General features: G+C 34.4%; 1 protein-coding gene across 1 annotated transcript in view; it reads left to right on the top strand.

Annotated features, from left to right (window-relative positions):
• USP34 (ubiquitin specific peptidase 34) overlaps positions 1-15,568 on the top strand; it is a 182,963-nt gene that overhangs the window by 53,751 nt on the left and 113,644 nt on the right. The window contains exons 10-17 of the mRNA XM_081797278.1: positions 1,785-1,910; positions 2,083-2,212; positions 2,881-2,916; positions 3,247-3,377; positions 3,669-4,279; positions 7,147-7,361; positions 11,812-11,927; positions 12,020-12,147. Of these exons, the coding sequence (XP_081653404.1) occupies positions 1,785-1,910; positions 2,083-2,212; positions 2,881-2,916; positions 3,247-3,377; positions 3,669-4,279; positions 7,147-7,361; positions 11,812-11,927; positions 12,020-12,147 (1,493 nt within the window). The remainder of the gene's footprint in view (positions 1-1,784; positions 1,911-2,082; positions 2,213-2,880; positions 2,917-3,246; positions 3,378-3,668; positions 4,280-7,146; positions 7,362-11,811; positions 11,928-12,019; positions 12,148-15,568) is intronic.

The raw sequence follows: 15,568 nt of genomic DNA, 5'->3' as shown, positions 1-15,568 counted from the left end.
ATATATATAAATTAACATAATGTATTATTTATTTCAGGGGTACAGGTCTGTGATTCATCAGTCTTACACAATTCACAGCACTCACCATAGCACATACCTCCCCAATGTCCATCACCCAGCCACCCCATCCCTCCCATCCCCCTTCACTCCAGCAATCCTCAGTTTGTTTCCTGAGATTAAGAGTCTCTTATGGTTTGTCTCCCTATGTGGTTTCGTCTTGTTTCATTTTTCCCTCCCTTCCCCTATGATCCTCTGTCTTGTTTCTCAAATTCCTCCTATCAGTGAGATCATATGATACTTGTCTTTCTCTGATTGACTCATTTTGCTTAGCATAATACCCTCTAGTTCCATCCACGTCGATGTAAGTGGCAAGATTTCATTTTTTTGATGGCTGCATAATATTCCATTGTATATATATACCACATCTTCTTTATCCATTTATCTGTTGGTGGACATCTAGAAAGAGCCTTACATTTTTATAGAATTACAGGATTATATAATTATCTCTCAACAGTTTTGTCACTTAAAAACAGTAAGGTATTTGATTATGAAAATGGAATATATTATGGAAATCCTTTCTATTAATGATCGAAGTGGTAGCAAGTCAGAAATTTATTCCATATTGTGTATTTGTTACATTGTAATTAGGAAAAGTTTACTTTAATAGTTACTTGCTTGCAAAAAACAATTATAAACTGTTAGTATAATCTGTGATGTTAATACTATATTAAAACTAACGTTCTTAGATAAGACCTATAAAATAATAAATTCGTAATTGATAATTTATTTATCCTTCATCTCAAATGATGTAAATAGTTTATAAAAAGTCACCTAACATGGAGGAATTCCTCCAAAGTTATTTTATTACTTTTATTTCATCTTCTGTTTCAAAATTAAGTTGTGCATATTTACCCTAGTAGGGGATATAGCAGAAGAGTGAGAGTTCATATGATTTATGCCTGAAAAATAAAAAAGTCAGTGTTTTAGAATAGAAAAATGTACATTTTCTGATAAGAGTTTTCTATGTGTAGAAGATAAGTTGGATACCTCAGATTTTTACTTTTGGAATCCTCATTTTGGTAATTACTAACCTCTTCATTGTGTATCTTGATTTCGTGGTTTGTAGCTTCATGGCTACAAAAGACATTTACATCATGTTGTAATTAATATTTAGTAGTAACATCTTTGTAAATGTTATACTTTCCCTCATATTTATTATTCTCTTTCGTATGAGAAAGGAGACTATCTGTCTCTTGGTTTATTACCACGTAGACCTTTATTTTAAGGGAGTTTCTATTGTGTACCTTAGTGTAAAGTGAGCATGTTATATGAATACTTCATAACCATTTAGTATGAGAAATACAGTACACTTAAAATAATAGTTTGGTTTTCTCTTGTAATTGGAATTTATTATTTTATTTGTAACTGCTTATGTTTTAATATACTTTTTAACTTGTTTTTAATTTAATGATATGTATATAAATTTAATTGGAATCTTTATACTTGGATTCCAGAAACTGTTTTTATTGTGGGCTTCCCTCTTGTGGTTGGAAAATTAATCTTGTGGTTGGTTTGAAAAAGATAAAGTTCTGCTTAAGTGGAATTTTACTCTCATATTTTATGTACTGCCATTTATGATACTTGGTAATTAGCATTTTCCCAACATATTAAAAAATATTACTGTTCCAGCTACTTTCTTTTAAAGTATAGAACTTTTTGGTATCAGGTTATTTATTTATGTAGTGTAATTATTTTTGATTGTCGTCTCTACCTTTATTTTCTAGTTGAAACATTGTAGTCGGTATATACATGACTTATTTCCTTCACTCATCAAGAATTTGGATCCAGTACCACTTAGACATCTCCTTAATCTGGTCTCAGCTCTTGAGCCAAGTGTTCATACTGAGCAGGTAATATGTTTAAACCATAATGGCAGGGTTGTTGTGTTTTTTTGTTTTTTAAGTGAAAATTTATTTGTGATTCGGGTAACTTAATTTGTAGATTATTACTAGCATTTCATTTAGGCAGAAGGATATTAAATTTGTTATGAAACGCTAATTTCAACCTCTCTCTCTTTTAAAGACATTGTACTTGGCATCGATGTTAATTAAAGCATTATGGAATAATGCACTAGCAGCTAAGGCTCAGCTGTCTAAACAGAGTTCTTTTGCATCTTTATTAAATACTAATCTTCCCATTGGAAATAAGAAAGGTTAGTAAAGTGTAATGTATTTTTTAAAGTCAGTTTTTTAAAGTTTATCATTCAAATTCGAAGTAGTTTCTTTTCAGTATTAACTTCAAAATAAGTTTTAGATGGGAGCTATAGTGTTTGTGAAGGGATTAATAAATTGGCATTAGCTAATGTTTTTGGTTTACCCTTCAAGTAAAGAACAGTAATCAAGTTGCAGTAGTTATTAAATTTTTCTCTCATTAGTGTTCTTCCCTTGGACTGGGGCGGGGCAACTATTTCATAACAGCTTTGGAGCTTTTGGTTAGAAAACAAACAACATGCTTTGTTTTAGAAATAATTTTGAGAGCAGAATATGATGGTATAATCTCTGTGTTTTCTCATTCAAAAGTTGTCTATCACTTTAGGTGTTTTATGTGTGCTTTTATATGTGTAACTTTACAGGGCTTTCTGAAACCTTACCAACTTTGCCCCATTTTTTTGTCTCCTGACATCATATAGTAGGCATTTCTTAGAATTTTCTAGTCAGGCACCCACAACTATTACTGCACATGTTAGGGACTTAAATTATTTCAGGTTTCTCTGCCTGTATCTTGTTGATTATGTAATAATAATAAGAGCAATTGATAATCCGTTCCAAAGAAGCTCAGTCACTTAGAATATTTCCCTCCTGTTTTTTCATTTTCCTTCAGAGGAAGAAGAGCTCAGAAGAGCAGCTCCGTCACCTTGTAAGTTGAGCCTTAGAAATGCATGGCAAGATGATGTGTAGTTTAGATTTCATGATCATCTAGAGTTAATTTTTTTATATTTGTTTCAAAGCCATGAAGTTTTTCTTGAGCAGATATAAACCCTTACCTGGTTTTCCATCTTACTTTCAATTGAGGTCATGTATATCCTCTTTAGAAATAATTGGCAAATATTAACTATTTCCAGTTTATATTTTTGGCTATTTAGAGTAAAGCTTTTGTAAATGAAGGAATCAGAGGATTATGTCATTCTGATAAATCCGTGTTAATACAAATTAGGAGTAAAAACAAAAAATCTGTTATTTAATATAGGGTCACCTGCTGCTAGTCCTCAAAGCAGTGATAACAGTGATACCCATCAGAGTGGAGGCAGTGACATTGAAATGGATGAGCAACTTATTAATAGAACGAAACATGTGCAACAACGACTTTCAGACACAGAGGTATGAAAACAGTTTTTCCCCCACTTTAACAAGAATTTTGGATTTTGGGGTTTCTGCTATGTATATCCTTTGAACTGGGAATATAAACATGATCCATGTTCAGGCCTTTCCTGTAAATAGTTATTATTGAGATTATTTAAATTTTTGTGTGTGTTTTTAATTCTTTTTGTATTGTTTAAAGGAATATGTCAAGATTGTGGCAGCCTTTTAAAAAGTACAATGTGTTAATGTCAGTTACTTTTTTCTTACTACTTTAAATATTTATTTAAATCTGTTTTTTTCTGAATACAGGAATCTATGCAGGGAAGTTCTGATGAAACTGCCAACAGTGGTGAAGATGGAAGCAGTGGTCCTGGTAGCAGTAGTGGGCATAGTGATGGATCTAGCAATGAGGTGAATTCTAGCCATGCAAGCCAGTCAGCTGGGAGCCCTGGCAGTGAGGTACAGTCAGAAGACATTGCGGATATTGAAGCCCTTAAAGAAGAAGATGAAGATGATGATCATGGTCATAATCCTCCTAAAAACAGTTGTGGTACAGATCTTCGGAACAGAAAGTTAGAAAGTCAAGCAGGCATTTGCTTAGGGGATTCCCAAGGCCCATCAGAAAGAAGTGGGACAAGCAATGGAACAGGAAAGGACCTGGTTTTTAACACTGAATCAATGCCTTCAGTAGATAATCGTATACGAATGCTAGATGCCTGTTCACACTCTGAAGACCCAGAACATGATATGTCAGGGGAAATGAATGCTGCTCATATAGCACAAGCATCTCAGGAATCTTGTATTACACGCACTGGGGACTTTCTTGGGGAGACTATTGGGAATGAATTATTTAATTGTCGGCAGTTTATTGGTCCACAGCATCACCACCACCACCACCACCATCATCACCACCATGATGGGTAAGTTTCCTCAAAAATAGATTATATATTGGAGTGCCTGGCTGGCTCAGTTGGTGGAGCACATGACTCTTGATCTCAGGATTGTGAGTTCAAGCCCCATGTTGGATGTAGAGATTACCTAAAAAGTAAAATCTTAAAAAAAAAAAAACTTATATTTCCTTTAGGGAAGCAATTACAGCTTATATTCATTCGATTGCAATATATTCTAGATTAGTGCTAATAGGAATACAATGTAAATTCAAATGCATGCTGCAAGTATGTAATTGTTATTTTGCATTTTTGCAATTTTGCAGTAATTGCAAAATTATTGCATTTTTGCAATAATTGCATTTGCAATTAACATTTTATTTTATTTTTTATTCTTATGTTAATCCCCATACATTACATCATTAGTTTTAGATGTAGTGTTCCCTGATTCATTGTTTGTGCATAACACCCAATGCTCCATGCAGAATGTGCCCTCCTCAATACCCACCACCAGGCTAACCCATCCTCCCACCCCCCTCCCCTCTAGAACCCTCAGTTTGTTTTTCAGAGTCCATCGTCTCTCATGGTTCGTCTACCCCTCCGATTTCGCAATTAACATTTTAAAAAGCAAAATGGAATAGGTGACACTAATTTTAATTATAAATTTTATTTAAAGCAGTAATTTCTAAAATATCTCCACATGTGATCAGTGTTAAAAACAAAGGTATTTTTCTTTCTTTTGTAATAAGGCTTCAGTATTCTGTGTATGTTTACAGCACATCTCTGTTGAGACCACTTTTCAATATGTGCAATGACCATATATGGCTAGTGGCTATCATATTGGACAACACAGATGTAGATCTTCAGCTACTTGTAAAATTCCTAAAAGCAGATACAAGATTGCTTGCGGAAACTTCCATTAAAGTGTGATTATGAAAACGGAAATTTTACACACATCTTAATTTTAGGGTATTAATAAGGACAAAGCCTTAGCATAAAGTTTTTTGATTATATGTGAAATATATTTGTGATAATTAAAAGTAAGTGTTGTCACTAGGTGTTACAGATATTGGGCAAAGTACTTAATTTTTCTGTCATTTTCTCATCTATAAAATAGGAACAATAGTACCTACCTCTTGGGTTTCAGTGTGAACATTTTATGGGCTGATGTGATTGGCACATAACGAGAGCTCAATAAATATTAGCTACTATTTATTACTGTCATTATAAGTAGTAATATTTGAATTGACGGTGATAAAATATAAATATGTGGTTTATCAGGATGAGTTTTTTTTAGACCTGACAATTTGCCAGGCTTTTTAGAATTCAGTATGCTTGTTTGGAAGAACTACATGTCCATATATATATATAAACACACACACACACACACACATAAACTACTTTATTTCCTTTGCCATTATTTTTTATTGCTAACCCATATGAGTTTAAAGATGATGTCTCTCAATCTTGGCAGTATTGACATTTTGGGTCAGATAACTCTGTGTTTTGAATTTACAGCAGTGTGAATGAATTGTAGCATGTTTAGCATCATCCCTAGTCTCTCTCTCTAGATGCCAGCAGCATCTCCCAAGTTATGATAACCAAAAATAACGCTAAACGTTGCCCAGTATCCCACCTGGGGACCACAGTCACCTGTGATTGAGAACATTGGTTTATAGTCTGGCATTATACATACACACATTCAAAGTTCGTCCCAGGACAACTCATAAGGAAGAAAAAGCAATTAGTTTGTAAAACTGAGGTGAAATATACTCATTTTGGCACATTGTAGTTCTTTAAGTTTTCATACTCACAGCAGTTCCCTACTTCACAAGACTCAGAATGATTTAATTTTTTCATTTTAGCCCTATCCATATTCTCTGTTCAAGGTACCGCTTGTGAATCTCTAAATTAATCCTGACCTTTTCTCCTTCAGTGTTATTTCATCTTTTTTGTTTGCCATCTTTAAAGTGCCCAGTATGGTATGTTTCAGAAGTGAGTGCTGGGGTACCTGGGTGGCTCAGTTAGTTGGGCATCCAACTCTTAATTTGAGGTTGAGTTACGATCTCAGAGTCATGAGATTAAGCCCAGCGTTGGGCTCTGGGCTCAGTGGGGAGTCTGCTGTAGATTCTCTTTTTCCCTCTGTCCCTCCCTCTGCTTGCGCACATGCATGCTCTCTCAAATAAAGAAATCTTAAAAAAAAAAAAATGCTTAGTGCTTAATAGGTGCTTATTGTTTTTTGTTTTGTTTTGTTTTTTAAAGAATTTATTTATTTGACAGAGAGAGCGCACAAGCAGGGGGAGCAGTAGAGAGAGAGGGAGAAGCAGGCTCTCTGCTGAGCAGGGAGCCCAATGCGGGGCTTGATCCCAGGACCGTGGGATCATGTTCTGAGCCGAAGGCAGATGCTTAACCTCTGAGCCATTCAGGTGCCCCAGTAGGTGCTTATTGTTTTAATAGGTGTTTGTATTGTATAAAATTCTCCTGGTTAATAACCACATCTAGGTTGTGGCCTTAAATTGTAGTATTTGCCTGTTAGTAATCTCATTCGATTCTACAGTTGTATGAATGAATTTAAATAAATTTTAAGATTTCACATTGTGATGTGAGTTGAAAAAATAATTATGTAATAGTGAGTTCACTGATCTTCTCTAAAATTACTCTTTGAGTTTGTTTTAGTGAAGTGTGTTGACGGGTTAGACAATATGTGGGTATATTGTAATTAATATATAGTTCTGACAATGTGGGCTTTTAGTTTTTGTAAAGCTCACAATATTCCATATTGTTACAAAACAAATGTAGATTTGTTCTTGACTGTGATATAACTTATGCTGAATATTTTGAGAGATAATTTTTGTGATTCACAAAGTATGTTTAACTTTGTGCTCTTCTCTGTGTTATAGGCACATGGTTGATGATATGCTAAGTGCAGATGATGTCAGTTGCAGTAGCTCCCAGGTCAGTGCAAAATCAGAAAAAAATATGGCTGATTTTGATGGTGAAGAATCTGGGTGTGAAGAGGAACTAGTTCAGATTAATTCACATGCAGAGCTAACATCTCATCTCCAACAACATCTTCCCAATTTAGCATCTATTTACCATGAACATCTTAGTCAAGGTAAGGTTCTGTAGTAAGTAAAATATATTACTTTCTTTAAAACAGAGGAACAATTTGTATTCTTAAAAGGATTCAACATTTAATGTTAGGATACATAAATATTTTTGCCAAAGAGCTTTCATGTGGTTAGTTTTCTTTCTTTTTTTTTTTTTAAAGATTTTATTTATTTATTTGACAGGGAGAGACAGCCAGAGAGAGAACACAAGCAGGGTAAGTGGGAGAGAGAGAAGCAGGCTTCCCGCCGAGCAGGGAGCCCGATGCGGGGCTCGATCCCAGGACCCTGGGATCATGACCCGAGCCGAAGGCAGACGCTTAACGACTGAGCCACCCAGGCGCCCCTCATGTGGTTAGTTTTCATTCCTAGGGAATGAAATTATTATGAATACTTCATCGTGAATATAAAGGTTGCATTTCCATCTAGAGATATTTAGCTAGGAAAGGAAATACATAATAATATATATAAAATTACAACTTTGTGTTGTAGAAAATAAATGGCTGTATTAAATTGTATATTTAGAAATCTTAGGAGCTAAATTGAGATTACACAGGGTCATACATTGTATGAGTCATTTATGTAAAATGTCTGGCATAGTCAAGTTTGTAGAGAACAGAAAGTAGATTAGTGGTTGCCTGTGGCTAGGGAAGGTTGTGGGGGGGGGATAAGAGGAGAGGCAACTGCTAAAGGGCAAGGTGTTCCATCTGGAGTGATGGAAATGTTCAGTGACCATACTTGGAAGACTGGAGATTAGAGGAGTTAAAGAGTAATAGAAGAAAAAGGAGGAAAGGCAGACAGATTAAGAGGGAAATACAGTTTTAGAATTAGCAATTTAAAGGTCCAACCTCCTGAAGCTAATGGAACATTGTATGTCAAGTATACTTAGGGAAAAAAAGTAGTATATACATTAAAATAATTAAAATAAAGGTCCAACTTCATGCTTTTTAAGGGTACTATCAGCACTTGCTAGCCTAGGAAATGGGTTTTGGGGTGCCAATACATTACAGACTAAGAAAACCTGATGGATTAGGTTTATGTTAAAAAGCCATGATCAGGGGCGCCTGGGTGGCTCAGTCGTTAAGCGTCTGCCTTCGGCTCAGGTCATGATCCCAGGGTCCTGGGATCGAGTCCTTCATCGGGCTCCCTGCTTGGCGGGAAGCCTGCTTCTCCCTCTCCCACTCCCCTTGCTTGTGTTCCCTCTCTAGCTGTCTCTCTCTCTGTCAAATAAATAAATAAAATCTTTTAAAAAAAAAAAAGCCATGATCAAATTTGGAGATACAACTTGTGGACTTTGGCAACAACTTACTGATTTCACATGTTACTTGTGCATAATATAGATAAGGATACCTTGACTTTTTAAATTGTTACTGTGGTTTTTTGAGAAATGAAAAGGTTAAGATTGAGGTCATTTGAATTTGATACCATATTTAGTAAATTTTCACCATTCTATTTTTATCCTATTTTCCTTTTATTTAGTATTACATCTATTTTTTAGTATCTGAAGTTAGAAATTGAGCAGAATTATTATGTATATTAATGCTCTCCAAGTCTACCTTGTATTGCCATGTATTTAATACTATAAAGAACTCTTTTAATAGAGTAAAATGATTCACTTCTAGAGTAAAACAATTCACTTTAAAAATGGGCAGGGACACCTGGGTGTCTGGTCAGTTGAGTGTCAGACTTGGTTTCACTCAGGTCATGATCTCAGGGTTGTGAGATCAAGCCCCATCAGAGCCCCAGGGCTCTGTGCGGAATCTGCTTTAAGATTCTTTCCTTATCTCTCCCCCTCTGTCCCTCCCCGCACTCCTGCACATGCTCGCTGTCCCTCAAATAATTATTATTTATAATAATATAAACTATTATATATTATATATAACATAAATATTACATATTTATATATAATAAATATATAATGAATATAATAAATATACATTAATATTATAAATATAAATAATATAAACTATATAAACTGTTATTCCCGCAAATAAATAAAATCTTTAAATAAAAATTGACAAGTAGTTAAAAGTTTGTATAGTTAAAAGAAGATACCAAAAAATGGTCGGTAAATACATAAAAATGATGCTCGATATCTTTAGTTACCTGGGAAATGCAAATTAATACCACAGTACAGTACTAGTACACACCTACTGAAATGGGTAAAATTAAAAACTATAATCATGTTAAATGATACTAAGGATGTAGAGCAACTAGAACTCTCCCTTGCTGTCCAGGAGTATGAAATAATAAGCCAGTTTGGAGAACTGTTCTACCAGTTTCTTTCTTTTTTTAAAGATTTTATTTATTTATTTGAGACCGAGAGAATGAGAGAAAGAGAGCACATGAGAGGGGGGAGGCGCCCCACCAGTTTCTTATAAGGTAGAACTTGTATCCCTCCATATGACCCAGCAGTTCCTATTCTAGGTATTTACCTGAGAAATGAAAACATACAGCCACAAAAAGATTTGTACATTGAATGTTCATATCTGTTTCACTCATAAGAACCTCAACTGAAATTAACTGGTAGATTAACAAATTATAGTATACATAGTGTAATACTACTCATCAATAAAAGGGAAAGAACTACTCATACATGCAACACAGTGGGTGAATATCAAAAAACATCATTCTAAGCAAATGAAGTTAAAAGGAATAGTACATACTATATATCACTTATGTGGTTTTGGAATGTTCAAAAGTAATTTATAATGGTTGAAATCTACTTAATGATTACTGAAGATTTGGTGGTAGGGAATGATTGTAAAAGGTCACAAGGAACCTTTTTGGGGTTGTAGAAATGTTCTGTATATTGCTTATGTGTTTATATTTTAATAAAATTAATTTAAAAATAAACACCAGGGCGCCTGGGTGGCTCAGTTGGTTAAGCGACTGCCTTCGGCTCAGGTCATGATCCTGGAGTCCCTGGATCGAGTCCCGCATCGGGCTCCCTGCTCGGCACGGAGTCTGCTTCTCCCTCTCACCCTCCCCCCTCTCATGTGCTCTCTCTCTCCTCTCATCCTCTCTCTCAAATAAATAAATAAAATCTTTAAAAAAAAATAAAATAAAATAAAAATAAAAATAAACACCAAAACAAAACCCCCAAAAGGCAAGCCAAAGTCTGGGAGAAATATTTACAAATCATACATCTAATAAAGGGCTTGAATTCAGAACATATAAGAACTTTTACAACTCAGTAGTAATTTAGCAAATAATGTACACAAATGACTGGTAGCACCTGAAAAGATGCTTAGTCACTAGGGAATTGCAAATTTAAAAACCTTAATGAGATTCTACTGCACGCCTACTAGAATGGCTAAAACAAAGAAGTCGACCATGCCACTGTGATGTGGAGTTGTAGAGGAACAGTAACTGGTATGCTAATAGACTATTGGTGGGATGTAAAATGGCCAACCATTTTGGAAAACAGTTTGGCAGTTTCTTCAAATGTCAAACACACATTTACCTTGTGAATCACTAATTTCATTTTACCAAAGAGAAAGGAAAGCATGTGTCCATACAGAGACTTGTTATACAGACATTTATGGCAGCATTATTCATATAGCCCAAGACTGAAAACTCCCAAGTCTATTAACTGTTCAGTATAATCAAAATGAAGTATTTCCACATAATAGAATATTATTTTATAATTAAAACACACTAGTGAAATGTGCTTTGACATGGATGTACCTCAAAAATTTTGCTAAGTGAACAAGCTCAGACATAAGACTATACATATTGTATGATTCCATTTACATAAAATTTCTAGAAAATGCTAATTTATGGGGATGGAAAAATGGATTAGGGCTGGGGAGTGGGATAGGAATTAATTGTAATTAATTGTAATTAGGTACAAGGGAATGTTTTAAGGTGGTGAAAGTTTTAAACCTTATGGTGATGGTTGCACAATTCTTATTTTAATGTAATCAGTGTATACGTACCATTCAGTAGGGAAATTTCATGGTAAAGCTGTTTAAAGAGACAAGCATTTTTGCTTAGGAGAGCTAGTGAGAATTTATTTAGCCTGGCGCTCAGAGTCTGAATTGTTAGAATCTTTGATTGTTACGGGTAAATCATCTCCAATAAATTTTTTTAATGTACGGATATAAAATACTTTAATAAAGAAGGTAATTTAGAAGAATGTTCCTTGGCTGTACAATTATTTCAAGAAAATTATCTTCGCGCTTAATTTGTGTTTCAGGCATTTATATACTGTTCTCTTGACATGCAAAAAGCAATTAATACTTATTAGAAATAGCAAAGAGACCATGAGAGGTCTCTTTCCTTAACTTTAGTTTAATCAAACTCAAACAACTGTGCCATTCACAAAGCAACTGTTGTGTTAATCTTGTATTGTTTTTGTTTTTATACTTCTGATTTGTTGACATTATGAATGCTATAATTGACAATTTCTGCCTGTTGTATTCCTCTAGAATGTGTTATATTTTGCCCTTTCAGGACCTGCAGTTCATAAACATCAGTTCAACAGTAATGCTGTGACAGACATTAATTTGGATAACGTTTGCAAGAAAGGAAACACCTTGTTATGGGATATAGTTCAAGATGATGATGCAGTAAGTTACCTAATAGAGCAAAAAGACGACAAAATTACAGCAAAATGCAATTAGGATAAAGAGTAACTTTATGTGTATACATTTTTTTGTAGGTTAATCTTTCTGAAGGATTAATAAATGAAGCAGAGAAACTTCTCTGTTCCTTAGTATGTTGGTTTACGGATAGACAGATTCGAATGAGATTCATTGAAGGTTGCCTTGAAAATTTAGGAAACAACAGGTAAACAGGAATTTTAAATTTTTTTTATGTAGTAGTCAAAGTTCATTTTGTATATTCTTTACTGACTAGGTGTGGTGGATTCATATCAATGTACCATTACCAGCCTTTTTTTTTTTTTTTTTTTTTTTTAAAGTAAGTGTGGCTTTCATATTAGGTTTGAAGATTTTTACCTCACAGGGTTCTTTTTTTTTCTTCCTTCTTTTAAATCAGCCAGTCTTCCTTTTTCAGCACTTTTGACACTCTTGATTAGCTATCTAACAGAAAAAAAGTAATAATACTCTCTTTTTCTGGGAATATAGTGGTGACTGCTGTGTTTTCAAATTACAGTTAAATGTTCTTAAACTGTGTCATATATAAAAAAACTAAATAAGATAAACGAAGTTAAACTTAAGCTGAAATATAAATATTTTGATAATGGCATTGTTCTTCCAAGTGGGTTGATCTTTTGTGTATTGACTTCTGTAGTGCATAGAGAGTTAGGTTAGTGTTTTTTTCTAGTTTGAATTCCGCCATATATTTATATACTTTTTATTGTGTCTGAGATGATTACCACAAGTTTGTGGATTTTCAGGCCTCTTCCATTGGTATAATTTCAGATTTCCTTTGTCTTAACAACAGTCCTTTGGAAATGCCATTCTCTGATATAGTGAATTCAGTTACTAATTGAATATATTGTATTCTGTTGTATTCATATAATGTTTTCAGCCTACTTCTGCCTAAAACTGATATAAATGTTTAATTTTATTGAATATTTAAGTGCTTTAACCTATTTTTTACTCAGTTGAATTAGAAAAAATATGTGTGATATTTTCTACTTTTGGTTTTTTAAGGGCCATATAATTTGAACAATCACAATAGAAAAATTGCTTCTTCATGCAAGTATAAGAAACCACAAATAGATCTCTGTTAGTGGATCAGTTGCATCATTTGGCATATATGCTTTAAAAGGAATGCTTTAGTGTCTGGATGATACTTCATCATTTACATAGGTATTATAGCAGTTAACTTTAAAATGTTGTCTTTTAGAAGTCTTTGTGAAACCACTGAAGTTTTTTAAAGTGGTTGTATCAATTTATATTTCCCATATGTGCATCTGCATACCTATCCAGTAATTCCACTGCTAAGTATGTGCTTTACAGAAATACATCCAGATAATTGCCAAAAGGCACATTGAAGAATGTTCATAGCAGCACTGTTCAAAATAACTAAAGAGTTTTTGTATAGCTATCCAAGTGCCAAAAACGAGTAGAAAGGAAAATTATGGATTGTTTGTTGAATGAAGCCATAGCAGTAACATTGAATGAACTATGGAATGGTGTGGATGAATCTCACAAGCATAATGTTGAGTGAAAGAAGCCAGATAGAATATATCACTGTTATTCCATTTATGTGAAGTTTAAAAAGAGGAAAATAATTGTAGTTAGTAGTCAGGATAATGGTTACTGTTGGGTTATTAGTGACTCGAAAATGGGGCACAATGAAGGCCAGAAGTATGTTGGTAATGATTTATTTCTTCAGTGGGTGCTGGTTGTACAGTATGTTCACCTCCTAATATTTTCAGTTGTTAGATTTATACATGTTTTTCTATGTATACTGCAGTGAAACTATGTGAAAGATAAAATATCATGCAGCCTTTAAAGAGCCCCTTTTAAAAAAGATTATATAATGATATGGGCATATACTTGGCGGGTTTGTCTTTTAAAAAGATTGCATGCAATATGTGAGACGGTAGTAAAATGGTTATTTCTGAAAGGATTGAATTTTTTTTTCTTCTTTATGCTTTTCTATTTTCTAGTTTTTCTATAATGAACATACCTTTCTCTTAAAAGTGGGGAAACTTAGAAGGGACAAAAGGAAAAGTCTTGTGTGTGAAATGGAAAATTGTCAATCTGCATTTTTTATTAAACTTTAATTTGTTCACTCTCAAATTACTTGAAGATGAAACATTTTCAGTCAATTCCTGTATCCTAATATAATGTTTTTTGGAGTATGTAGTAAACATTATTGTGTTGAAGCTAATTTTGCCCTCACACTTGACTCTTCATACGGTTGCTATATCATGCTAGTTTTGTAGTGAATGATAGTCATATATGATAATATGTAGAACACAGTGGCATTTTTCAGTATTGGAAATATGCAGCACATCTCGTGTATCCCAGCTGAACTTACCAAAGTTGTTATGCTCGTTGAAAAAAAGTTTTGTTTTGTCTTTAAATACTTTATTTATTTGATAGAGAGAGACAGTGAGAGAGGGAACACAAGCAGGGGGAGTGGGAGAGGGAGAAGCAGGCTCCCTGGGGAGCCCAGTGTGGGCTCGATCCCAGGACCCTAGGTCATGACCTGAGCCAAAGACAGACGCTTAACGACTGAGCCACCCCAAAAAAGTTTTGTACATCATTAGTCTGGGTTTCCTGATAAACCAGTGGTTTTTAATGGGAGTGATTTTTCCCCCCCGTAGGCAATGTCAACCAACATATTTTTGGTTGTCACACTAATGAATGAGATTGGAGGTATGATTACAGGCCAGGGATGCTACTAAAGACCCATCAATGCAGAGGATAGCCCCTCCACAATGGCCCAAAATGTCTGTAGTGACCTCAGAGTTTTAGAAATCCCATTCAAAACACAAGAATCCTTTCTCAAACCTAGCCCCCCAAGTTTACCATCAGAAAGGAATGTTGCACAGAGGTGCTAATATTAATAGAAAAGCGCTTATGTTGAAATAAATGGGCCACTGCAACCTTAACTCATTTAGCATTTTCCTGACATTTGACAAAAGAACACAGAAGTCTACTTCCTGATGATGTAAGTTTTTTATGTACTTAGTAGGGAGGTTTTAGCTTTTTATTTTCTCTGTGCTAATTTTTAAATTTTCTTTGCAGTACCTTTATTTGCCATGGTTTATAGATCTGTCAGCATTTTTGTTTTTTCCTTTTCTATGGTCACATTCCAGTTTATTTGATAAAATGAACTTAGCTTTTATGGAACAGTAATAGGGGCTTATTCTCAGGAAGCATGGAGATCAAGTCTTCTATAAATTGCCCATAATTGCATAATTCTCCCATTTATATGGAACCATTATAAACACTTTTTAAAAAATGCCTTGTGTGCCTCTGTGATATGCAACTTGTGTTTTGTGTACATTTAGCCTCAGGCAGATTGTTTTATAAGGCACATAAGGATGTTTTGAGTGCAGGAAGTTAGAAGTTACAGAAATACCTAGTAGACTGGTTTGCAGAATATTTTCATAAAGAGAGCATGAGGCAGACAGTAGCTCCCACAGTGAAGAGTCCACTACTTTTCAGCTTGATATTGGTCTCCAAGGATGTTTGAGGAAAGATTGCTGTCCATTGGGTAGGGTTGTAATCAGCCCCTTTGGTATTTTATGTTTACTAGAAGGCAGGTCCATATCCTGTGCCTC

This window comes from Leptonychotes weddellii, chromosome 10 (genome assembly GCF_054177405.1).
Source record: "Leptonychotes weddellii isolate Sample4059 chromosome 10, ASM5417740v2, whole genome shotgun sequence".
In the NCBI taxonomy this organism is placed as follows: Eukaryota; Metazoa; Chordata; class Mammalia; order Carnivora; family Phocidae; genus Leptonychotes; species Leptonychotes weddellii.
Note: the sequence above shows the minus strand (reverse complement) of the source record. Positions and strands in the feature narration are given on the sequence as shown.